Source organism: Suncus etruscus, chromosome 11 (genome assembly GCF_024139225.1).
Source record: "Suncus etruscus isolate mSunEtr1 chromosome 11, mSunEtr1.pri.cur, whole genome shotgun sequence".
In the NCBI taxonomy this organism is placed as follows: domain Eukaryota; kingdom Metazoa; phylum Chordata; class Mammalia; order Eulipotyphla; family Soricidae; genus Suncus; species Suncus etruscus.
Window position 1 is genome coordinate 2,766,289 of NC_064858.1, and position 26,516 is coordinate 2,792,804.

General features: G+C 53.3%; 1 protein-coding gene across 1 annotated transcript; it reads right to left on the reverse strand.

Moving 5' to 3' along the window:
- Positions 1-601: 601 nt before the first annotated feature.
- LRRC28 (leucine rich repeat containing 28) lies at positions 602-25,421 on the reverse strand. Its single transcript, XM_049782725.1, is given in 10 exon segments — positions 602-968; positions 3,060-3,219; positions 4,415-4,575; positions 8,453-8,603; positions 12,593-12,775; positions 16,008-16,130; positions 16,133-16,144; positions 17,491-17,528; positions 22,420-22,460; positions 25,199-25,421. Coding segments are annotated over 10 exon segments (1,107 nt in total). The 5' UTR covers positions 25,367-25,421; the 3' UTR covers positions 602-898.
- Positions 25,422-26,516: the final 1,095 nt, after the last annotated feature.

Genomic DNA, 26,516 nt, shown 5'->3' on the forward strand with positions numbered 1-26,516 from the left:
ACACACCCAGTAGAGCTCAGAGTTCACTCCCTTTTAGGGTTTGGGGGTCCAGCCAGGGCTGCTGTATGCAAGGAAGTTCCCCATCTCATCAGCCCCTCGTCCATTTTTATCCCTCCTAGGAGACCGAAAGTCTTGGATGTGAAATTCTGCTGTTCACACCACACCACACTCTTGCTCTCAGCTCCCCTGGAGTAAGCTCGCTGGGGGGCTCTGGGCTGCATTTCTCTACCTGGCATGGCGACTGTTCAGGAAAGGAACACATGCCACTGTCTCCGATGTGGGTGAGTCGGGGCCGAGGCAGCCGACTGAGCCATGCGTGGGACACATGGAGAGCCCAGACCCAGGGGCCTCTGACCAGGCGCTAGACCCCGAACATCGCCCTCTCGGCCGAGCCCAAACCTGCCTTAGTTCAGGCCTTGACTCCATTGAAAGACCCTGGGCTGGACAAGAGGAAAACATTCCCAGGAGGACAGAGCCATAGGACAGGGTGTCGTCGTGCCCACAGCTGAACATGGCTCAGACCCGGTACCTCTGGGGATCCCCGAGCTCTGAGCACTGCCAGGTGTGGTCCCCCAAACAGAACCAAACTTAGAGAAGAAAATCTTTGGGGTAGCCCTGTTTGAGGGAATGTGGCCAGTATTAAGCCCAAGTTCTTAAGGGCCACAAACCGAGCTAGGCAAATGCCCCGAGCACAATGGTGGCCAAGGGGTGCCCAGGTAGAAAGACACAGGGGAGGGGGACACACAACTGAGCCGGAATCTGGGATCTATTCCAATGCGGGGGCAGAGGAGAGCATCGTTTTTGAGAGTCCAGGCCAGCAAGAGGTCCAAAGGGGGAGGCTGGTGCCTATCACCTGGCTCTCCTGGCACCCATGAGAGTAACCATCAGTGTCCGGCAGTCAGCTGAGCAGGTCGAAGGTCAGCAGGCAGCGGACGGAGCAGCAGTAGGCGATGAAGCTCATGGCTGTCCTACAGGGAGAGGAAGAGGGGGTGAGAGAGACCCCGGAGGTTTGGCCTTCTTCCACATTCAGGCCAGTGGGTTGGTCTCAGTTCTGGTGCCTGAAACTCTCTGAGGATGACACTGGGCCACAGCACTTTGAGGGGCTGGGTCACCGCCAGAGCTGCAGACCTGGGACCCCCAACATCCTGGTCCTGATTATCAGGAAAGAAGCTGCAGCAAGGGCCCAGCCTGGCTCTTCTGGTCCCAGAAGCCTGTGCTGAGGGGAGAGGACATGGGGTGAGGGTAGATGAGGCCTAGCTCTTTGTTTTGGGGGCCACATCCAGTGGTGCTCAGGGATTACTCCTGGCTCTGCACTCACGGCCCTCTCCCAGTGGTGCTTGGGGACCCTCTGGGACTGAACCTGGCTCCGTTGCAGACAAGCCAAGTGCGCTCTCTGCCGTCCTGTTGCACCAACATGCCCCTTTGAAACCATATGGGGTTGGAGTGGGAGCACAGCGAGGAAGGTGGTTTTGCCTTGCATAAGGCTGACCTGGGTTCAATCCCCAACATCCCAAAGGTGTTCCAAGCCCGCCAGGAATAATTCAAGTGCCCAGAAGCTAGGAGTAAACCCCGAGCACTGCTGGGTGGGGGCCCCAAACCAAACAACAAGAACAAGAACAAGATAGTTGTGTAAAGGTCCTATTTTTTTTGTCTGTTTTGTTTTTGTTTTTGGGTCACACCAGAGGCACTCAGGGATTACTCTTGGCTCAGCACTCGGAGATAGCGTGGAGCTGCATGGAGCCCTGAACTGATCCCTGCCACCCCCAAAATCAACTGTGAAATGTCACTAGGTGTGGCTCAGAGAGAAAACAGCAGGAAAGGTGTGCTGGCCACATGCCTCCAGTTTAGCCACGGATGCCCCGGAGAAACGAGAGTTTCAGGGCACGGAAGGCAAATGCCTCCCTGCCGTGCTGCTGCTCTGGCAGAACGTTATTCTTATTATTTGTCTGCTTATCTGTTTGGGTGACACACCGGTGGTGCTCAGGGCCAGGAGGCCAACGTCCTTCCCACTGGACTGTGGGCTCTGGCCCCACCAAGCACTACCTGACGACATGGCTGGCAAGTGGAACCAACTATATTACAAACCCTAAGATAATAGTATAAAAAACAACCTTGCAATAGTGGATCACGGCTTTCCAGTTTTAGCCCTAAGCTCCTGAGCTACAGGTATTTGCTTTTCAGTCACAAACGGTGCTTTGAAGAGCTGAGGCCAATGCACAGAATGCCTTCTCCATAGCAACGCAGAGGGATATCATCTGGGGCTGGAGTAATAGGACAGCGTGGGGGCTGGAGCGAGAGCACAAGGGGAGGGCATCTGCCTGGCACACAGCCGATCCGGGATGGACCTGGTTCGATCCCGGCATCCTGTGTGGTTCCCGGAGCTGGTCAGGAGCGATTACTCAGTTGAGAGCCAGGAAGAACCCCTGAGTGCTCCCGGGTGCGGTCCACCCACCAAAGAACAATGAAAACCAACACATGGACATGTATGTCCACATCCGTGCACAGCTGCGCCTGACTTTGAGAGAATGGGCACCCATTCGCAGGGGTCCTCACACTTTTTAAACAGGGGGTCAGGTCACTGTCCCTCAGACCATTGGAGGGTCTGACTATAGTAAAAAGAAAACTTATGAACGAATTCTTATGCACACTGCATAGATCTTAGTTTGCAATGAAGAAACAAAACAGATACAAATACAATATGTGGCCTACAGGCCGTAGTTTGAGGACCACTGAATTAAGGGGTCAGGAGGTCCATTCCATAATGACTACTGTACTGGACTTGCTGCGTGAAGACTCTGACAGGGAGCAGCAGGAAAACAGCTCTTGGAACAGAGACTCTGGCCAGAGCCACAGCACAGCAGGAAGGATGCTGGCCTGGGTTCAATCCCTGGCATGCCATAGGGTCCCTCAAGCACCGCCAGGAGTGACCCCGAGCAGAGAGCCAGAGCACCTCCACCAAGAAAAGCCCCTCCCTCGGCAGAACCACGCGCACCCCCTTCCCCATTTCCAGTGCCCCACCCCTGCCCTCCCCATGTCTGCCACGGTGGGTGCCAGATTACCCCTGGTGCAGGCCGGCCATGGGCGTCTCTCGCAGGGGGAAGAGCTTGGGGTAGACGATGGTGAACATGGGCTCACTACACCGGTGACAGTGGCCCAGGGGACAGCGCAGCAGCTCCAGGAGGCTTCTGGGTAACGAAGTGGGAGACAGCACGGCCCAGTCTGCAAGACGAAAAGAGGGACGTTCTGGTGAGCTCCGGAGGCATTCGGAGAATGTGGCACTTCCTGGGTTTTGTTTCCGGGCCACACCCGGGAGTGCTCAGGGCTGACTCCTGGCCGTGCTCGGGAGACCCTCTGGGACGGTCGAGTGCAAGGCAAATGCCCTCCCGCTGTGCTCTTGCTCCAGCCCCGGCTGCTGCTTCCACGGGGGCCTTTGATTTTGTTCCTTTGGTTCTGGAAAACCAAGAGCGGCCAGAACAGCTCTGAAGATGCTCGAAAGGGATTTTCTTGGCACCTGGGAACCATCCTCCAGCGCCTGGCACCCACGTCCCAGCAAAGTAGGGGGCCAGAAACTCTGAACTGGCTCCTGCTTTGTCTGTGTCGACCCTGGGTGCTGCCGCTCTGAGTGCCAAGAAGACTACTGAGGGCCCAGCAGGGAAGGCCTGGCCTTACGTGTGGTCAAATCCTGGTAGCCCCCTATGCTCCCCTGAGCCCTGCCAGGAGTTATCCCTGAGCACCACCGGTGTGGCCCCCACAAAAAAAAAACCTCCAAAAGCAAAAGGCCGGGTTGCGAAAGCATAACGCTGCCCGCAGACCACGGAGTTTAAACATGGTTCTAGCAGCCCCTTCTCCCAGGAATTTTCAGTGTGCTCTGGAAGCTTCCAGTGGTGCATCTTCCTGAAGATGGGACAGAACAAACAATGTGTTCTCCTACGAAGAGAAGCAGAGACGCTTGCTGCCTCCTTTCAGTTTTGGACTTTGGGCCACACCCGGAAGTGCTCAGGAATCACTCCTGGAGGGCTCGAGGGCCCCTGTGGGATGTTGGGGGCTGAAGCCAGGTCAAGCGCATGCAAGGCAAATACCCTCCCCACGGGCCCAGAGATTACGTGTGTGTGTGTGTGTGTGTGTGTGTTATGGCTTGCTTACGAGGCGTGTGTCTGTGGTTGTGGCATGTGTGTGTGTGTGTGTGTGTGTGTGTGTCTGGTTGTGGCTTCACCCCAGCACAGCAGGGGTCACACCACCAGTGCCAGGAAGGAGCACTGCCGTGGCTCAAGGCCCGCTGGCTGACTCCCAGCCCAGACTCACTAAGAGCTTTCAGGCCGGGACTGCCCCACGGGTGTGCGGCTCTCTCTCTGCAGTTTCGCCCGCACGCTTCCGGCCAAGCAAGCAGCTCTCCCCCTTTCCAGGGTTCACACACCTCTCAGGGAGCCGGTGCCGGCTTGGTGCAGTGCCCGGAGGCTCAGCTCATGCAGCGGGAGCACGGGGTCGAGCTCCGTCCCCACAGTCTTCACCTCGGAGGGGAGGGCCACCGTGAGCTGCCCAGAGGAGAAGGCCAGCAGGGTCACCTCGGAGACTTGGCTGGGGCCCCCCGCAGCTGCAGACAGACACACACGAGAGTCAGGTCCCGCAGAGTAGCAGGCGGGCCTGTTTTCAGCGCAGCCAACTTCGCTTCTTCCGGGGTGTTCACCTGTGACCCCACAGCCCAGGGCGAGGCTCTGTTCCCACCTCGAACAGCTCCACAGGGGGAGACAAACCCCTGGCAGTAATCAAATCAGGGTGAGCGGCCTGCAGACAAGGGCCTTCACCCCTGGTCTCTCCCAGCACCTCTAAGCTTTGTTTCTAGTGAAGGAACCCAGGAAATCGAGGCCTCTCCGGGTGACGCTCAGCAGGGAAAGACAGTGTGAATTCTATCAACATGCCAAGATATAATCTGCTGTTTGGCCATACCTACATCAGGGGTGGCAAAACAGTGATTGTTCAACTTACTTATTTATTGTTTTTTGGGCTACACCTGGTAACACTCAGGGGTTCCTCTTGGCTATGCGCTGAGAAATCGCTCCTGGCTTGGGATGCCAGGGATCGAACTGAGGTCCATTCTAGGTCAGTCGCTTGTATGACAAACACCTTACTGCTGTATCACTGTTCTGGCCCCTCAATTTATTTGTATTTTTGTTTTGAGTTGCACCCAGCAGTGCTCAGGGAACATATGGGGGCCTGGGACTGAACCTATACCCAGATATCAGAGTCAAAACACACACACACACACACACACACACACACACACACACACACACACACACACACACACACACACACACACACACACACACACACACTGGGATTGAACCTATACCCAGATATGAGAGTCAAAACACACACACACACACACACAAATTCAGGAGTTCCAATACGTCTGTCCTTTGCTCTTAAGAAGCAACAAGCCTTGCATGCAGAAGGACAGTGTTCGAATCCCAGCATCCCACAGGGTCCCCTGAGCCTGCCAGGAGCGATTTTTGAGCGTAGAGCCAGGAGGAACCCCTGAGTGCTGCCGAGCATGACCCAAATACCAAAATAAATAAATAAGTAAATAAATAAATAAATAAAAGAAGAACAAAAAGAATATAGAGATGTGCTTTGAATACAAGGCTGAAAATGTGTAAATAGCACGCTGTCCCCAGGCTTGGGGACTTCAGTGCTGAGTCTTAATAAACCAATCTCTGGGTCCAGAGAGATAGCATGGAGGTAGGGTGTTTGCCTCACATGCAGAAGGACGATGGTTCGAATCCCAGGATCCCCTATGGTCCCCCGAGCCTGCTAGGAGCGATTTCTGAGTGTAGAGTCAGGAGTGACCCCTAAGCGCTGCTGGGTGTGGCTCAAAAAACCAAAATAAAACGAAACAAAGAAACTGGTCTCTGTCCTCTTCACTCTGTGACCTCTATTCTGCCTGACCATCAGCCACCTGAGGCTCAGGTCAGGGCCCATCTGCTGTCCTGTGCTCACTGGAGGGCACGCCGCACGGAGAGAGGCACGGGAAGGTGACACTTCAGTCAGCTTCGAGGACTGGGATGCACTCCAAGAGGAGAGCGGAGAGTTCCAGACCACCCCAGGGTCACTCTCGGCCGGTGAAGGACAATGTCAGAGTATCAGAGGGTTGTGGAGGGACGGCGGAGGGAGGATCCATCAGGGAGCCACCCTCCCTCTGCGTGGCTGAGCCAACCAGCTTCTACAAATGCTGTTGCTGCGGTTGGAGTGGGGAGGGCCTTTGCTTTGCACGTAGCCAACCCGGGTTCGATCCCTGGTATCCCACGTGGTCCCAGGAATGAATCCTGAGTGCACAGCTGTGAGTAACTATCAGCTGTGGGCCCCCCCCAAAATAAATAAATAAACAAACAAATAAATAAATAATATAAAAAGCAAATAAGTAAAAACACCAACGATGCTGCTGACAAAGATACTTTGGGTGATGGTCACCCACACGAGGCGAGGCCGCGTCTCCAAGCAACTGTGCCCCGAAATGTGGCCAAACGCAGCACAAATTAGAACCAGAATGAGGCCTAGGGTTCCCGGGGTGGGTCAGACTCAAGGGAGAGAGAAGGAAGGGAGAATGACGGACGGCTGCAGGGCAGTGGGTGGGGTAGAGTGGGGGAGGGAACAGACACCCCGTGTGCTCTGGTCCACCAGCTCGGCAATCCTTAAGCCTAACTTAACAGATTTTTGGGAGGGATCTTTTTTTTTTTTTTTTTTTTTTTTTTTTTTTTTTTTTTTTTTTTTTTTTTTTTGGTTTTTGGGCCACACCGTTTGACGCTCAGGGGTTACTCCTGGCTATGTGCTCAGAAATCGCCCCTGGCTTGGGGGGACCATATGGGACGCCGGGGGATCGAACCGAGGTCCTTCCTTGGCTAGCGCTTGCAAGGCAGACACCTTACCTCCAGCGCCACCTACCCGGCCCCGGGAGGGATCTTTTTTCTGTTTTATTTTTTGTTTTTGTGACACACCTGGCGGCTCTCAGAGATCACACCTTGGCAGATTCAGAGGACCCTATGGGATGCCAGGGACATGCAAGGCAAACGCCACCCCCATGTGTTATGGTGCTGGCCCCTGGGTGGGGATTCATTTCAGAGCAAGTGTTCAAATGGCAGAAGAGTCTATAGGCGAGCCCTTAAAGAGACATGAATTGGGATGTCCAGCCCTGTGGCACTGACTGGGTCATTATCACCCAGGAAAGGGACCGTTTGGCTGGTTTCTGTCTATACTGCTGGCTTTTGGGACCCGAGTTAGGAGCTCAAGAGCCAAGCCGGATGTAGTGGGAGAGCAGTGCGGCCAGACAGACGGACAGACGGATTCCGGCTCCATGTCCCACCCACATCAGCCCAAGCTCGAGTGTGGGGGAACCGCTCGGGGCTTAATGAGGCAGCCTCTGTGCAGATGCGCCCATCCACCAGCTCTGAGGATTTTATCAGCCAGTGGGGCCTGGGCTCAAGGGAGCTTTCCTTTTCTTTTTTTTTTTTTGGTTTTTGGGCCACACCCGGTAACGCTCAGGGGTTACTCCTGGCTATGTGCTCAGAAGTTGCTCCTGGCTTGGGGGACCATATGGGACACTGGGGGATCGAACCGAGGTCCGTCCAAGGCTAGGGCAGGCAAGGCAGACACCTTACCTTTAGCGCCACCGCCCGGCCCCTCGAGGGAGCTTTCTAAGGTAACCACCAAGTTTCTCCTCAGGGAGCCTCACAGATCTTGGGTCCTGCTCAGGAGGAGGTGGTGAGATACCCCAGCCCCTCGAAAACACAGCCCCCCAGAAAGTCGAACCCCCAGGGCCAGACCAATCCCTTTGGCTGAGCTGACTCAGTGGTTCTGTAGCGAGCGGAGGGGCTGAGTGCACAGAGAGCAGAAGGCCATGAGCTGACTCTAGTGGCCCCAGGCCCCAGCTCCCAACCCACTGGAGGACTCACTTTCAGGCGCTAGCGAGACTGAAGCTGCTCCCCCCAATTCTCATGGACAGCTGGAACCTCAAGGCTCTGTCAGGAGACACCCGGTCCTTCCCATCTGCCTCACAGACAGAGGGGGTCAGAGTGGCAATGTCAGAGCCCCAAGGAGCTGGGGGTGCGGGCACCTGGCTGCCTTCTCCTTATTATGGGCTGACTCAGTTTACTTGTTTGTTTTTTGGTCACACTCGGCAGCGCTCGGGATTCCTCCTGGCTCTGTGCTCAGAAATCGCTCCTGGCAGGCTCGGGGGACCCTATGGGATGCCGGGAATCGAACCGGGTCTGTCCTGGGCTGACCGTGTGTGCAAGGCAAACACCCTACCGCTGTGCTATCACTCCCTGACTCAGTTTACTTACTATGCACTACACTGCCAGTTTAGGCACGGCCTTCACTCCTCTGGGCACTGAGTTGCATCGCGCATGCCACATGGTAGAGCTGCGTGGGCTGTGGCAGAGTGGTGTATGTGAGGGACTCGGGGCTGAGGCCTTACCCGCTGCACCCCACGACCTTGTTGTAGAGGTAGGAAGGCAGCCCTTGCAGGGACGCATTGTTGTCCACATACACGTACTGGAGCTCTGGGGAGCGACCTAAGTCTGGGGGAGAGGGGAGAGAAAGGATGTGATGGTGGGGAAGGCAGAGCTCAACACACAACACACGGGACTGACTGGGAACTGTGACAGGCCTTCTGGAAGGTGAGGGGGAACAAACCCCTTAGTGCTCTGGTGAGCATCCAACCACAGTGGGCCAAGTGCCAGGCATGTTCCCTCCGTGCTCTCCTGGTTCTTGGGCCCTCTGCGTTGCCCCTGAAAATCTCGGGGCCAGAGCAAGAGCACAGAGGGAAGGGCGTTTGCCTTGCACAGGGCCAACCGGAGTTTCTTTCTTTTTTTTTTTTTTTGTTTTGGTTTTTGGGCCACACCCGGCGATGCTCAAGGGGTTACTCCTGGCTGTCTGCTCAGAAATAGCTCCTGGCAGGCACGGGGACCCTATGGGACACCGGGATTCGAACCGACCACCTTTGGTCCTGGATCGGCTGCTTGCAAGGCAAGCGCCGCTGTGCTATCTCTCCGGGCCCCCAACCGGATTTTCAATCCCTGGCATTCCCATATGTTCTCCCAAACCTGCCAGGAATGATTCCTGAGCTCAGAGTCAGGAGTAACCCCTGAGCCCACTGGGTGTAGCCCAAACACAAAAATAAAAACAAAAACCCTCTCTGACGAAACCCGTGTGTCTGCAGTCTCAGAGCTGTCCTTGGAGTCTTTTTGGGGGGGAAGTTGAGAAGGATGCACAGAGCACACTCAGGCCCGTGTCCTGGCTCTGCACTCAGGGTCCCTCCTGCAGGCTCAAGGCACCCTCTGGAGTGTCGGGAATCAAACTTGGGTGGCCGTGTGTGCAAGGCAAGTGACCTCTCCGCCTGCTCTGGCCTGGGCAGTGGCAACTTCTTAAAGGCTCTTTGGTTTGGGGATTAGAGAAGGTTTTGGATTCACCTGGTGCCTCTTTCTTGGTTTTGGTTTATGGGCCACAACGGGTGGTGCTTAGAGCTTATACCTAGCTTAGCACTTAGGAGTCACTCCTGAGGGGCTCTGGGGGAACCTATGAAGAGTCGGAGATCAAACCCGGGTCTTCCCACCAAACTGATCTACTTAAAAGTCGGCATAAAGTGAGGCCATGGGCAGGAGCAAGCCGGTGCCTTCGCTTGGCCCACGATTAGAAAATTCCTTCCGGGCCCGGAGAGATAGCACAGTGGCGTTTGCCTTGCAAGCAGCTGATCTAGGACTAAAGGTGGTTGGTTCGAATCCCGGTGTCCCATGTGGTCCCCTGTGCCTGACAGGAGCTATTTCTGAGCGGACAGCCAGGAGTAACCCCTGAGCACCGCCGGGTGTGGCTCCAAAACCAAAAAAAAAAAACAAAATTCCTTCCTTCATCCCATGAACTGGGCAGAAAGAGGAAGCGGCAGACGAGGGCAGGACAAGGCCACCGACCGACCCAGGAAGCCAGCTGTGTTCTCTGTCACCATAGCGGCTGGGTCATGTTCGACATCTTGAATTCAGAACCTGTGTCACCGGGATCTCGCACACTGCTCACTGGAGGGAATCCCGCCGCTCACAGAAAGCGAGGCCCAGGCGCTGATTCCAGAAGCAAACCCAGTCTCTGGCGTGACTGACTTGGTTCGACTCGTAGTCGAGCACAGTTCTGAGCACCAGAATATCAGCGACTGACGCTACAGTCAAGGGACTTTCCCAAACTAGGGACTACCCCGGCAGGCTGGGGAGGACACTCCTTCCTTCCAAAAGACAAAGAGAAAAAGGGAAAAGAAGAAATGTCCAGGGCCTGCCACTTGCAGGGGGCAGTGCAGCCGCGGGCTGGTTCCTGGGCCTGCCCGGTGCCTTCTCTGACCATCTCTGGGCTCTGCAGTGGACCCACATCTCTTCTTTAAAACCTACTACTACTGGGGGTGCTGGAGTCACAGGACCTCGGGGGAGAGCACTTGCCTTGCGCATGGCTGACCTAGGGTTTTACTCTCAGTACCCCGAAGTGATGTTCTAAGCACCACCCTGTATGCAGAGTCCCGGAGGAACCCTGAGCACCGTTGGATGTGGCCCCCCAAAATAACAACATTTTAAAAATGAAACCTACTACTATTCCAGGAGCCGGAGCAATAACACAGCAAGGAGAGCATTTGCCTTGCACGTGCCAACCAGGGGTTCGATCCCTGGCATCCTATAGGGTCCCTCCGAGCCTGACAGGAGTGATTTCTGAGTGCAGAGCCAGAGTAACCTCTAAAATGCTGCTGGATGTAGACCCCAAAACCAAAAAATCAGAAAACCTATGACAATCCCCGCTTATATTGCATTTTGGAAAATGGGTCAGTCTCGTAGCTTGAAGAGAAATGATTTTATCTTGTTAATTTTATAAGTTGAGAATTCAATCATCTTTTGAGAAAAGGAATCCGTAAGTGGTAAAGAATCAATTCATCACTGCTCCAAGTGGTCCCCGGGGCTCTCCGTATTTTCAAGTGTCCTTGAAGATGTTTTAACTGTAGACCTCTGGGGTGCTGCTGTGCCACGTCAGAACGATGTGAACCATTCACATCACTGCCCTCTGTTTACTGAGACCTTTCACTCTAGAAAGTTCTAAGAACCCTCGGGGTGCTGACTGGGACAGCTGGGAATTCTGCCAGAGCTTCTATATTTTCTTCTCTCTCTATTTTTTCTTTCCTCTTCCTCTTCTTATTTTAGATTTTTTTTTTTTTTTTGGGGTCACACCTGGCGGTTGCTCAGGGGTTCCCTCCTGGCTCTGCAGTCAGAAATTGACTTCTGGCAGGCTCGGGGGATCATATGGGATGCGGCATTTGAACTGGGGGTCTGTTCCTGTACTTGTCAAACAGCAAGGCAAACTCCTTACTGCTATGCTATCTCTCCAGCCTCAGAGCTTCACATTTTCATTCTTATTTAATAAAAAAAAAAATTCAGCAGCTAGAGTGAGAACATAGCAGGGAGGACGTTGGCCTTGTACAACCCGGGTTTGATCCCCAGGCATCCCACAGGGTCCCCTGAGCCTGCCAGGAGTGAAGTTTGAGCACACAGCCAAGAGGAACCTCTGAGCATCGCCGGGTGTGGCCCCAAACCGATAAACAATGAAAAAACGAATTCAAGTCCCCAGCACAAAGAAAGAGACGTCAGCGGGCTCTTTCAGGGCTAATGCATTTGAGGGTGACTCAGGAAGGAGCACAGCTCGCTTTGAAATCCTTCACGTTTCTGGCTTTTTGGGGGCCTGGGGATCGACCGCAACAACCTCACTCTTGCAAAGCAAGGGCTCTGACGCTGGCATGGACGTAGAAATTGCTTCTCAACATCACTGGAATCGCATTGGTGCCCTGTTTATCCACCATGCAGAGTCCATAATAGGTTCCTTGGTCTCAGAGTAAATCATCTCTCCTGCATTTTATCTGCAAACAACCTTCTGGCAAAGTTTCCTTTTTCAGAATATAAGACCCCGATAGGGGCCAGAGCGGTGGTGCAGTGGTAGGGCATTTGCCTTGCACACGGCTGACCCTAGGACAGATGGCAGTTTGATCCCCAGCCGTCCCATATGTCCCCCAAACCAGGAGTGATTTCTGAGTGCATAGGCCAGAAGGAACCCTGAGCACACCGGATGTGGCCCAAAAACAAAACAAACAAACAAACAAACAAAAAATACCCCCACAGGGGTGGGAACCAGAGAGACAGTTGGGCAGGACGGGTTCCTGCATTCCAGGCATGAATGAAGCCTGGATCTGGAGTACCACTGGAGCACCACGGTGTCTGTCCCAAACCAGTGAATGCTACGACGACCCTGGAGGACCCGAGTTCGATTCCCAGCATCCCATATGGATCCCCCCACCCCCCTCCCCCCGTGCCTGCCAGGAGCAATTTCTGAGGGCAGAGCCAGGGAGGAACCCCTGGGCGCTGATGGGTGTGGCCCCCCAAACAAAACAAACGAAAAAGCTCACTTGATGCATTGGCTCCACAAAAAAGAGGGGACGGTGATGAGCAACAGAGACAAAGGGATGGAACCACAGCACACGACCGGATGGCGGGCACACTCACCCGAGCGGCAGGATGGCCAGGCGGCTTCCCAGCCATGGAGAGCTCGTTGAGGCGGGGCAGCTGGCAGAGGTGGCGCGGCAGGCTCCGGAGCCGGTTGTGGTCGGCAGTGAGGCACTGCAGGGCCAGGCAGAGGTGGAGTCGCTCGGGCAGGGCTCGCAGGCGGTTGGCGGAGAGGTCAAGGGTCTGCAGCTCCTGCAGGTCGCCCACCTCTGTGGACAAGACAGAGCGGTCTAGGTCATAACGCGAGGCCCGGCACCAGGGCGAGGAATCCACACTGACACAGCATGGCCAGACTACCAGTCCAACGGGCCAATGGCCCGAGGAGGGGGGAGGGGGAGTGTCTGCGCCGGAGCTATCAGAATGCTGTGGAACAAAGGCCGAGTGTGGACTACAACAGGAGTCCCAGGGATAGAGCGGAGGGATTCTGGGCATTTTCTGTTGCTTATTGAGCCCCGGCCCCCTGGCAGGCTCAGGGATCAGGGCTGTGCCGACTGCACGCAAGGGGAATGCCCTCCCCACTGCGCTATGGCTCTGTTTTGGGGCCACAACCAGAGGTGGTGGCACTGCTCCTGGCTCCTAAGTTCAGAGGTCACTCCCGGCATTGCTGAGGGGTCCCTATGGGATGCCGGGATCAGACCCAGGTCAGGCATCAAGGCAGGTGCCTTTCCCTGCTGGGTTATCACTCTGGGCCCTGGCTCTACAACAGAACTTCTACTTCAGTTCTTTTTGTTGTTGTTTGGGGTTTTTAGGGGGGTCCACGCCCAGTGGCACTCAGAAATCTCTCTTGGCAGGCTCAGGGGATGATAGGGATGCTGGAAATTGAATTGAAGCGGGGTCCCATCCTGAGTCAGTCGTGTGCAAGGCAAATGCCCTACTGCTATGCTCTCTCTCCAGCCCAACTTCTAGTAAGTCTTAATATATGTATGTCTTCAAAACATTATGTTCGCGGGCCCAGAGAGATAGCACAGTGGCAGGGCGTCTACCTTGCAAGCAGCTGACCCAGGACCAACGGTGGTTCGAATCCCAGCATCCCATATGGTCCCCCACACCTGCCAGGAGCGATTTCTGAACACAGAAACCAGGGAGTAACCCAAGCGACACCCAGGTGTGGCCCAAAAACCAGGGGAAAAAGAAGTATGTTCAGGCTAGCACAGTGGGGAGGGCGTTTGCCTTGCACGCGGCTGACTGGGTTTGACTCCCCAGCAACCCATAGGGTCCCCTGAGCCTGCCAGGAGAAATTTTGGAGCTCCGAGCCAGTAGAAATCTGCGCACTACTGGGTGTGGCCTACCCCCATCCCCCCAAATCACGCTGCTTTGATATTTTACAGGACTGTGTGAGTGAACCTTCAATGTTTTTCAATAAGTGCTTCATCAGGGACTTTCTGACACACAGACGCAGCGGTCGTCCATCTGGCGCGGGTGGCAGGAGGCTGCAGAAGCCAGGAAAAGCGTCTCAAAAGGTTTCTTGTTAAGTGGCAATTATCACCCCCCCATTGAAAGGCTGAGGGAGGCCTGATGAGATCTATTTAGCTTTAGAAATGTGGAAAAGGCATCTGTACGAAGTTCTTCCTCTTTATCATTCCCGTGGTGGTGCCCGGCAGCTCGGAGAAAGTTCTTTATGTGCAAGATGGTGGGGACCAAGAACATGACTTCAAGGGTCCTTCGAGGCAGGTACTACGCCCCCTCTGCGGTCGCCCGCACGGCGGGGCTGGGAGGCTTTGGCCAGCGGGAGATGGCGCAGTCCCCTCCGGGGACCCCAGCCTAATAAAGGTCCCTCTCCTTCCGTAACAGGAAGGACGAGAACAAAGATAGGGCTGAGAAGAGAAAAAGAACAATAAAGGACTCATGAGGCATAAAGGCTTCCAAACAGATCAAAACGCTCCTTGCGCCTCGCTGCTTGTCCAGCGGGAATGTGCGAGCTTGAGTCCAGCCGGACAGAGGAGTTCTCCGGCTGATTCTTAAACTGACAGTTAGCTTAAAAAAAAAAAAGGACTGGGGGGCCGGAGAGAAAGCATGGAGGTAAGGCGTTTTGCCCTTTCATGCAGGAGGTCATCGGGTTCGAATCCCGGCGTCCCATATGGTCCCCCCGTTCCTGCCAGGAGCAATTTCTGAGCCTGGAGTCAGGAATAATCCCTGAGCACTGCCGGGTGTGACCCAAAAACCACACACACACACAAAAAAAAAAAAAAAAAAAGGAAATTACAACAAACTCCCCAGAAAGTGAGCTTAAAAGCGAGCAGCTTTGGGAGCTGGCGTGCTTGAGGACAGCAGGCACGGGGCCCATCAGGCTGGATTCCGGTACCCTGAGCAAAACCCAAACCACGACGATAGATTCCATCATGGTCATGCAGGCGTGGTCCAAACTGAAGGCGCACGTGGGCAGCCCGGGGTGAGCGGCTTGTCCCCAACAGCCGGCAGGACACAGCAGCGCCGGGTTCCTGGGCAGGGCAGTGTAGGAAGAGTCGCTAACGGGACACCGGGGAGAATGAGGAGCACCAGGACGAACAGGGCCAGAAGCCCGCACGTCGGCAACCACACGGCACCGACCACGCCCCGGCAACCATACACAGATGACCGCGCAGTGCTCCAACTCAGCGTTCAGGGGCTTGCTAGAAAGTGACAGAAGTGTACACGGCTACTTTGGAAAGTGATCACAAGGTAAGAAGCACCGCAGGGCTGGAGCAGTGGCCTTGTGGGGAAGGCCGACGTTGCACACAGCCAGTCCAGGTTTGATCTGCAGCGTCCCTGAACGTGCCAGAAGTGGTTCTTGAGCCCAGAGCCAGGAATAACCCCTGAATCCCATGGAGTGTGCCCACCTCCCCCCAAAAAACGCTTAACGAAAAAGGGGAGTTAGGGCAGGAGAGATAGCGATAGGGCGTCTGCCCTGCACACAGCTGAACTAGGACAGATGGTGGTTCGAATCCCGGCATCCCGTAGGGTGCCCCATGCCTGCCAGGAGCAATTCAGAGTGCAGAGCCAGGAGTGTTACCCAAAATCCAAAAAATGGGGGGTGGGTGGAGCTCTAGGTAAAGCACTTGCTTTGCACACAGCTGACTGGGGTTCAATTCCCACTGATCCCTGCCAAGATTCCCAAGTGCAGAGCCAGAAGGAACCTCCGAGCACTGTGGGTATGTCTCAGAAAACAAACAAGAGGAATCGCCTCCATTCACTGAGGTGAAATCCAGTCTGGAAGAGGCCTTGGGTGAAGGGATCTCCCGGGCTATGACCCAGAGTGGGGTTCTACCAGGATTAGAACCTCAACACCCCACTCTGGGGGGCAGGGGCCTGAAGGACTGCTCAGCAGCATTCGCTCCGCCTTCAGGGGGCAAGACACGAACTGCACTGGCTGACAACCCCCAGAGGAGACAGGACCAGGGACAGGAGCGTGACCAGGTCAGGCCCAGGCCCACCCGGCCACGGCCACGGCCACGCTCTCCTCACCGGCAGGCAGGAACTGCAGCTGGTTGTTGGCGAGCCGGAGATGCCGCAGCGCTCTCAGACGGCCGATTTCCGGGCAGACGATCTCCAAGGCATTGCCGCTGAGGTCCAGGCACTGGAGATTCCGAGGGTCCCGATGGCTACAAGGAGCAGAGGGGGCGAAAGGGGGGCCCAGCTGAGTGGAGCCCTGGGGACGTCACCCATGGGGCCCACAGCCCCACGCTCATGGCCCAGGCTCTGGTCTGGTCTTGGCCGTGTAACTTTCAGGTGGAACTGAACTTAAAAGAAAAAGAAAAAGAGGGGGCGCACCGGGTAGGGCATTTGCCTTGCACGTGGCTGACCCAGGATAGACCTGGGTTTGATCCCCGGCATCCCACATGGTCCACCAACCCTGCCAGGAATGATTTCTGAGTACAGAGCCAGGAATAAATAACCCTGAGTGGCATCTGGTGTGGCCCCAAAGCCCCCCAAATCAAAAAAATTAAAAATAGAGGGGCCGGAGCTGTGTGCAAGCAGTAAGGCATCTGCCTTGCCCGTGATAGCCTAGGATGGACCGTGGTTAGATCCCCGGCGTCCCATATGGTCCCCTAAACCTGCCAGGAGCGACTTCTGAGTGCCATAGCCAGGAGGAACCCCTGAGCGTCACCGGGTGTGGCCCCAAAATAAAAACAATTAAAAAGAGAATAATTGGCTTGTTGGGGGGACCACACCTGGCAGTGTTCGGGGCTCATTTCTGCTCTGCGCTCAGGGATCACTCCTGGTCTGTGTTTAGGGGTCACCTGTCGGGGTGACCCCTGACTCCCGGTCACTTCTGCAGCGTTGTCTGTGTGTGAGGAAAGTGCCCTATCTGCCTGCTGTACAACGCTCTGGCCCACAAACTCAACTGTATGTCGGTACTATAAATTTTAACTCCATCAGGAAAACATTATAAAACAGACAAATAAAGTAGTGAAGCACATAGGCATGGGCTGCTAAATACTTGATAAATATACGGCAATTGTTTTGGTTTTTGGGCCACACTCTGCAATGCTCAGGTGACACGCCTGGCTCTGCAGTCAGAAATCACTCCTGCCAGTACAGAGGGACCATGTGAGATGTCAGGGATCAAACCCAGGTTGGCCATGGAGAAGGCAAATGCCATCTCCACTGTATTATCGCTCCGGCCTCTACCTATATTTATTAACTGATTTTATTACACTTACATGTGCCATTTGTTATCTGCCAAATAACTCATCTAATAATGACTTATCTATCACCATAACGATTTAAAGGCCTCTTATTTTTAAACCGTAACTGTCAATGACTGATAAGGAAAGACTGCGGAATCCATAAAGGTAGTCTCACAGTCAAAATTCTCTAATTCTAGCTGAAACATCTAAAGAAATAAATGGCAGCACTATTCTAAGGCAACACTTACAAAGTTAAGGATAACTGATAACTGAAAGTGGGAGGGTTATTTTTGTTTGCTTGTTTTGTTTTGTTTTACCTTCTGGGACCACGACTATGTTATTTGAGTGAAGGTATCTGGGGGAGAGAAAGACACCAGTTGTTACCCACTCAATCATCGCTTAGGGCACTTCCTAAAATGTCCCTTAAAAACACACCAAGTAAGGGCCAGAGAGAGAGCATGAGGTGGGGTGTTTGTCTTGCATACAAAAGGACTGCAGTTCGAATCCCGGCATCCCACATGGTCCCCCGAGCCTGCCGGGAGTGATGTCTGAGCGTAGAGCCAGGAGGAACCCCTGAGTGCTGGCCAAAAACCAAAATCCAGAAGAAAAAATAAAACACCAAGCATACAGGAAAAATAAAATATTATGAACGTCACGAATAATACTTTGAGAAAAAAAATTTTTTTTTTTTTTTTTTGGTTTTTGGGCCACACCCGGCGTTGCTCAGGGGTTCCTCCTGGCTGTCTGCTCAGAAATAGCTCTTGGCAGGCACGGGGGACCATGTGGGACACCAGGATTCGAGCCAACCCCCTTACGTCCTAGATCGGCTGCTTGCAAGGCAAGCGCCGCTGTGCTATCTCTCCGGGCCCCTTCGAGAACAATTTTATGCTAGAATCAGAAATTCAAAATTATTTACCAAGTTAGTTAAAAATAAAGACATCCAAAATACAGACTGGGTTTTACTTTGCTATGAATAAAGTTAGAATCCTTTCCTTTCTTTCTTCTTTTTTCTTGATGGGGGAATTTAGGTCATAACCAATGGTGCTCAGAGCTTACTCCTGGCTCTGTGCTCAGGAATTACTCCTGGCAGTGCTCGTGATGATGGGGATAGAACCTGGGCTGGCTGTGTGCTAGGCTAGCGCCTTCCCTCCACACTGTACTTTCTTGCTGGTCCCTGAATCAAATTAGGATTTTTAGGAGATATCTTCAGGTATTTTTATATTGACAGTTTCTTTTCCAAGCACTGTCTCTAGTTCATTTAAAAGTATTCAGGTGAGAAGGAAAGAAATAGAGTGGAAGAGAAAAACACATAGAATGACAGTGGTCAGAGGCTAAGGAAACTCAGGCGCATTGGCAGTGTTAAACAAGGACAGAACTGGGGCCAGAGCGATAGCGCAGCAGTAGGGCGTTTGCCTTCCACGGGGCTAACCCAGGACGGACCTGGGTTCTATCTCCAGTGTACCCTATGGTCCCCGAAGCCAGGAGCGATTTCCGAGTCACTGAGTGTGAGCCAAAAACAAAAACAAACAAACAAACAAAAAAGGACAGAACTAAATACCCAAACCAGAGTCGACAACAATGAAATCATGAGCCCCAAACTCAAGAAGGTGCCTGTTATGCCGGCAGGTTTCGGGGCAGGGTGGTGGCATGGGATGGACTCTGGGCACGTGGGTGGAGGGAGTGGACACTGGGGGTGGGATTGGGGCTGGGACACTGTAAGTCTAAAACCCAACTATGAAGAACTTTGTAAATCAAAAACATTTCAGTCTAAAAAATTCAAAACTATTAGTCAGGTTTTCCAAAATACTGACTAGGTAAAAGATCAATTAATAGTTTCTGAGTAAAGGAACTGCAAGTTTGAGTTTTGAAAGGGTTAACTTCACAAAATAATCAAAGCTGTTTCCAGCTATTTGCTTACTGAGTACGTACGCATCACATTCTCTCTCTCTCTCTCTCTCTCTCTCTCTCTCTCTCTCTCTCTCTCTCTCTCTCTCTCTCTCTCTCTCTCTCCTCTCTCTCTCTCCTCTCTCTCTCTCCTCTCTCCTCTCTCTCTCTCTCTCTCTCTCTCTCTCCTCTCTCTCTCTCTCTCTCTCTCTCTCTCTCTCTCTCTCTCTCTCTCTCTCTCTCTCTCTCTCTCTCTCTCTCTCTCCCCCTCCCTTCCTCCTTTCCTCCCTCCCCTCCCTTCCTCCTTTCCTCCCTCACCCCTCCTGGTCTCAAGAGCGAACACGTAAATGTCAAGGTGCTGTATTTATTTCACACACAAAAAAATTTCATAAACAAGGAATCAAATTCTTTCCTTGATTAAATAGAAAGTTCAGGCAGGTCCAGGCCAGCCCGAGAAAACACCTGGACTCTGGCGCCCTCTGATGGAGACTCTGGTCCCAGGTTCCAGACCAAACCGGTCCACCACTGCTGATCCAACAACAGCAGGCATTTGCACAAATAAGTCTGCACTGCTGGGCCCCAAACAAAAATCCAGACCCATCGCCTTCTCTCTTTCACCTCAGAAAGAAATCTTCATAATGTGCTTTATTTATTTATTTATTTGGGCTTAGGGTCATTCTGGCAATGGAACCATTCTTGGGGGGTTTTGGGCCACACCCGGCAGTGCTCAGAGGTTACTCCTAATTCTCAGGAATTACTCCTGGCAGGCTTGGAACAAAGGGTATGGGATGCTAGAGATCAGAAATCGCTCCTGGCAGGCTCAGGGGACCCTATGGGATGCCGGGATTCGAACCACCGTCCTTCTGCATGCAAAGCGAATGCCTTACCTTCATGCTATCTCTCCAGCCCCCCAATATGGGACTTTTTAAGATGAAAAAAAAAAAAAGCCAATGAACTCAGCCAGGGGGTGAAAGGACAGCAGGGAGGGGATTGGCCTTGCACACACCCACTGTGGACTCAATCCCTGACACCTCACGTGCTGCCAGAGCACCACCAGCCCTGAGCACTGCAGGGCATAGTCCAAACACGCCGCCTAACAACAAAACCAAACCCAAAGACCAAGAACTCCAATCCCCAAAGACAGAAATAAAATAACGAATGAGCAAAATGAAGATGATAAATGAAAAAAAATCTAAAACAACAAAGATCGGGGCTAGAGCAGTGGCGCAGCAGTAGGGCGTTGGCCCTGTACGCAGCTGACCCAGGGTGGACCACTGTTCGATCCCCCAGCGTCCCATAGGGTCCCCCAAGCCAGGGGTGATTTCTGAGTGCATATGAGCGTCACTGGGGGGGGGGGGCCAAAACCAAAACCAAACCAAAACAAAAAACCTGACACAGATCCCCTCGCTTGTTTCCTATTTGGGGGCAACACCTGCTGTGCTCAGGACTGACACCCTGCTATGGAGGGGCAGAACAAGGCAGAGCAGCACCCGATACACTGCCCACTGCGTCCCAGCCTCAGAGGAAGGGACGAAGGCGACAGCCCGGCTGAGAGGCGGACAGAGCCAGGCTCGGACCAGAACACAAAGGTGTGGACTTCAGCGTCAGAACAATTGGGAGGCGCCGGCATAATGATCTGTCATTTTATCCACTAAGTGAGCTCTTGGAAATGCTATTTGTGTGGCTCCTGCAGTTTAACCTCCACTGACCACCCAGCCCTGCTTTCATCATGACTGACCACTATGATGACTAAGTGGATTTAAAGAGAATTTTTTTCTTTTTTAGTTTTTGGGTCCCACCCGGCAGCGCTCAGGGGCTACTCCTGGCTCTATGCTCAGAAATCGCTCCTGGCAGGCTCGGGGGCAGGGGACGGAAACCATATGGGATGCCGGGACTTGAACTGCCGACCTTCTGCATGCAAGGCAAACGCCCTGCCTCCATGCTATCTCTCCAGCCCATAAAGAGAAAATTTTTTTTTTTTTGGTTTTTGGGCCACACCCGGCAGTGCTCAGGGGTTACTCCTGGCTGTCTGCTCAGAAATAGCTCCTGGCAGGCACGGGGGACCACATGGGACACCGGTATTCAAACCAACCACCTTTGGTCCTGGATCGGCTGCTTGCAAGGCAAACGCCGCTGTGCTATCTCTCTGGGCCCCATAAAGAGTTTTTTTTTTTTTATAAAGAGTATTTTTAAGGAGAATTATTCCAGAAATTCAGAAAGGAGCCATAGTACAGCAGGAAGGGCATTTGCCTTGCATGCAGCAGAGGTGGGTTTGTTCCCTGGCATCCCGTTGGGTGTCTTGAGCCTGCCAGGAGTGGTTCCTGAGTGCAGAGCTAGGCCCAACCCCTGAGCACTGGCAGGTGTGGCCCGAAAAATAAAACAAAACAAAGCAAAACAAAGAATTCAGAAAGGGGAAAAAATAAAAAGAAATCTCCTGACTTAATCCACAGGGCTCATTGTACCTGTTAACAAAAACCACAGCCAGACTACAAATACCAACTTAGGACAGATCCACAGGCGCAAAATCTCAGCACCATTGCAGCAGCGACTCCATGACATGTCAAGGTGGCTTCAAGTCTCTATTTTGAGCCCTTCATATCATGTATTAAAATATCATCACGTGTACAAAAATAGCAAAGCTAAACCTATTTTGCCAGAAAGAAAAGTATCTTTCTTGGGGCCAGAGTGCTGGTGCAGCAGTAGGGCATTTGTCTTGCACGTGGCTGACCCAAGACGGACCTAGGTTTGAACCCGGCGTCCCAGATGATCCCCCAAGCCAGGAGTGATTTCTGAGCACAAGGCCAGGTTGAGTAACCCCTGAGCGTCACCAGGTGTGGCTCAAAAACAAAAACCAAAAAACAACAAAAAAGAAAACTATCTTTCCTCCTGATCAGTCAGTCCCTTGAAAAATGGGATCAGCCAAACACAAATTAGGAAGGTTCACGCGATGCTTTCCATTAGCCTTCAGCCACCTCTGCACCCTGGGGACCAGAGAGAATAGAAGAAAGGTTTCCTAGCCCAACTGATGGAGAGGCACATGCAAAAAAGAAGCAGCTAACAAAGATGGTTTTGTATTTTGTTAGCTTGACCAAACCCAACATTGCCAAGTTCGTACTCTTGCACTAGGACTAGTAGCATCTGCTGTTGGATCTGGTTGCAGGGGTCAAGGGAGGGACGGCTTTGGGATGCCCAGTGCCAGGGAAACAAACTCTCTAGACCGGACAGTCTGTGCTGGTGCTGGCCTGGAGAATCTTGGTTCTTCCGCTTGCATTTCTGACATGCACAAATCGTGCCCTATTCGTCCCAGTAACTCTGGATTCTCTCCACTCAGTTCGGGTAAGAAAGTCAAGAAATAGACTCACAGTTCCACAAGATTCGGAAGCTTCTGAGCAAGGTTTTCTGGCTGGAAATTCAAAACAAAACTGAATTAATTTGGCACAATCTGTGACCACGTCTCATTCATGACTTCTGCGTGAGTAAAAGCCTACAGCAGCTCTAGTACAGCACACAGAAGATGCTGGCCTTGCACAGGGGCGACCTGGGTTCTATCTCCAGCACCACACAGGGTCCCCCCACCCCAAGCCCTGCCAGGAGTGACTCCTGAGTGCAGAGCCAGGAGCAAGTCCTGAGCACCAGCAGGGGTGGCTCAAAAAAAAAAAAAAAAAACCACCACATGTAGGGGAAAGAAATGGACAGTCTGAAACTGGAAAATGCCTTTTTTTTTTTTTGGTTTTTGGGTCACACCCGGCAGTGCTCAGGGGTTCCTCCTGGCTGTCTGCTCAGAAATAGCTCCTGGCAGGCACGGGGAAACATGTGGGACACCGGGATTCGAACCAATCACCTTTGGTCCTGGATCAGCTGCTTGCAAGGCAAACACCGCTGTGCTATCTCTCCGGGCCCTGGAAAATGCCTTTTGCAAGCTGGTCTTGGTTCCTCATAGTTTTGTCTCTCTGTGCAGGAAATTCGACTCACCGGGAACCAACAAGCTTAACAAACTGGTGTCCTGTGCTGGCATTTTTTAACCAATACCACCCTGGAGAGAAGTCTGTATAGTACTGGCTGCACACCCCCCTCCCCCCGGGAGAAACACTTCCCAGGGTGTCCCCCACTGGCTGACACCTACTGGACTCTGGGGCGACCCTTCTCTCCTTCCCGAGCATGTTTTGCCGAGGAGCCAGATAAGAGGAACGATGTTCCACATTTTGAGTTTACCACTTCCACAGTTTCTAGAAGGCCAAAGGCTTGTTCGTGTCTAACTGCTGGATAAGCTCAGAGCTGGATGGCACCAGGTAGCCTGGCCTCGCTGGGCCCAGAGAAGTCACAGTCCAGGAAGCCACTTTTAACGTGAAAAGATTTCGAGGAAGAAGAGCAATACTAGGAAGGAGGCCCTCAGAAATGGCCGCTGCTATTCACTTCTCCCATCTTACAATTCTGGCATGGTCAAGTTTTCGTAAAATCGTTGGTGCCCAATGCCCTGAGCAAAAATATTTTCTACACAACAAGACCCAACCTTGTCAAAAGGAAGCAAAACCCAACCAACCCAATCCCCAAACCCACCTCTTCACTAGTTACAGGTTCTCACATGGCCGAAAACCTTGTTTCTTGAGAGACCAGCTAAAGTCCGCTTGGAAATGGCACAGAGAACCACCATCTTGACTCAGGGCTCTCGGGAGCCTTTGCGGGAACCAGGTCTTGGCCTGTGCCCCATCAGAAACCTTCCAGATAACTTCAAAAATGCTAAGCTAAAACAAGGGAGCTCTTAGACATGTGGCCCATTGACACCCCTGCACAAAACTCTTCATGTGAAAGGACACCAGGGTTGCTGCACTGCTGGGCCCCTACTGGGGGAACCACACGAAAAGTTGAGACCTCGGACCGGACAGTGGGATACAGAGAGTGGGTCAGGGGTGGCGGCGGGGCACAAATGGCGAGCAGGAAGCGGGGTTGGCGCACAGGGGACGGGATCTTGCCACAGACGGGGAGTGAAATTAAGGCGGTGGGTGGATGGTGTGGCGGAGCTCAGTCCTCTGCAGAACTCAGAGCAGTGGAACGAGGGACTGGGAGAACCAGACCAGGACCAGCTCTCGATGGCAAGGACACCAGCTCATCCCATGAGATGGGAGATGGGGCACGGGCCTGTTGCTTTGGGATTATCCCTCAGACCCACCGGGAGACTTGGCTCCAACAAACTGACCTTGATAAGAAAAGACTGCCCGAGTTTCTCGGCCACAGTCTTCCGTGTAAGGAAAATATTTGCCTGTTATGCAACATGAATTGATCTCCGAAAGCACGTGAGTGGCCTTCCATACATGCTTGGGCTCCCCCCATCACTGCCCAAAGAGGCGATTGCTGTTTCTAAGGACAAAGAAAGGGTCTTGGGTCCACGCCCAGCAGTGCTCAGGACTCGTTGCTGGCTCCGTTGGTCGTCTGGAGCGGTCACAAAGTCAGGGTAGAGGCCCAAGCAGGTGGGCAGCAGAGCTCAGGGGTGGGATGTTTGGATCAGTTTTACCAAACTTTCTCTAGCTTGCTCACTGCAGTAGGTCAGGGGACAGAAGGTGTCCATGTGTGCATTCAGAGGAGGAAGCTGGGAGGGAAAGGCTGGCCCTGTGACATGTAAGACTTCCTTTTGGTTTTTGAGCCAGCTATGCTCAGGGGTAATTACTCCTGGCTCAGTGCTCAGGAATCACTCCTGGCACGCTCAGGGAAACATGAGATGCTGGGGATCAAACCCGGGTCAGTCCTGTGCAAGGCAAACATCCTCCTGTTGTGCTATCCCTCTGGCCCCACACCATTTTCATTTTTGTTTTTGGCCAACATCCGCCAACACTCAGGACTTCCTCTTGTCTCTGCACTCAGCAAACCACTCCTGGCAGGCTCGGGGGAACCCTATGGGATGACGGGGATTGAACCCAGATCAGCCACGTGCAAGACAAAAGCCCTCCCCACTGTGTTATGGCTCCAACCTGCCATGCAAGTTTCTCGTGTTATTGTGGGGTCACTCCTGGCCTTGCATTCAGGGAATCCCTCCTGGAGGGTGCTGGGGAGGGAGCCTGAGTGGTCCGCATGCAAGGCCAATGCCTTCACCGCTGTCCCAATCCTCGGGCGAGGCACGCCTCCCCTTCCGCCTGAAGCGTGACCTACCAGGGTGGTGAGTGAGTTGCGTTTCAAGTAGAGTCTCTGGAGGTGCTGCAGGCCCTCATCTTTCAGCAGCTCCAGCGGGAAGTGCTGAAGGTTCCTGTAATTCAGGAATAAGTTCTTGTGCCTCTCCGACCGGGCCACGGAGATCGTCCTGTAGAGTTCGGAGGTCATGTCTGCGCCGGTCCCAGCGGGTGCCACGGCACCGCATCCTCTCAGGGCGGGTCCATTTCTGCAGAGAACAAGGGGCTGGCCTGAGGCACGCAGCCAGGCACGCAGGGGCACCCACGAACCTGGCGCACAGACCTGCAGAGCCCAGCGTGGCAGCCTCGGGCAGACTCCTGGGCAAAGGCCCGACGTTCACAGCACAACCCACTTGGAGACAGCGTGACCCAAATGCTGTTCCAGGACCTCTAGGCCGAAACTTGTCTAATTATTAACGTGCGAGCCATGAAAAAGCTGGCAAGACAAGCGCCACAAACTCATTTCTTGTCTTTTTTTCCTTTGGTTTTTGGGCCACACCCTGTGACGCTCAGGGCTTACTCCTGGCTATGCGCTCAGAAAGCGCTCCTGGCTCGGGGGACCATATGGGACGCCAGGGACAAATTGAGGTCCTTCCTGGGTCAGCTGCGTGCAAGGCAAATGCCCTAATGCTGCCCTATTGCTCCGGCCCCAAATTCATTTCTTTTCTGGGGCCCCACTTGGCTATACTCGGGGGTGTCTCCTGATGGTGCTCCAGGCCAGATCTGCCACACAGGATGTACTGAGAAGACAGATGGAAGGTCTTGGCTGTTTCCTGAGCCCCACCTGGCTCTGAGTTCAGGGGTCACTTTGGGAAGGACGCAAGACTCCATGGGATGCCAGGGATCAAACCCAGGTTTGATCAGCTGTGTGCCTGGCAAACGCCCTCCATGCCCTACTCAAATCTCCTTATGCTTTAACCCTTTTACACCCGCAGATACACACAGGTCCTATGTAGGAAGATGAACCAAGAAGCCAGTTTTTCACCCTTTCTACATCTTTGGCAGCTAAAGAATAGACCAAATCAATGGGAACAATTTCTGAGAGACAGTCAGAGAGAGAACACATCTCATTCTCACTATAAAACTAAACTATTAGGGCCCGGAGAGATAGCACAGCGGCGTTTGCCTTGCAAGCAGCCGATCCAGGACCAAAGGTGGTTGGTTCGAATCCCGGTGTCCCATATAGTCCCCCGTGCCTGCCAGGAGCTATTTCTGAGCAGGCAGCCAGGAGTAACCCCTGAGCACTGCCAGGTGTGACCCAAAAACCAAAAAAAAAACAACAAAAAGCAAAAAAAAAAACT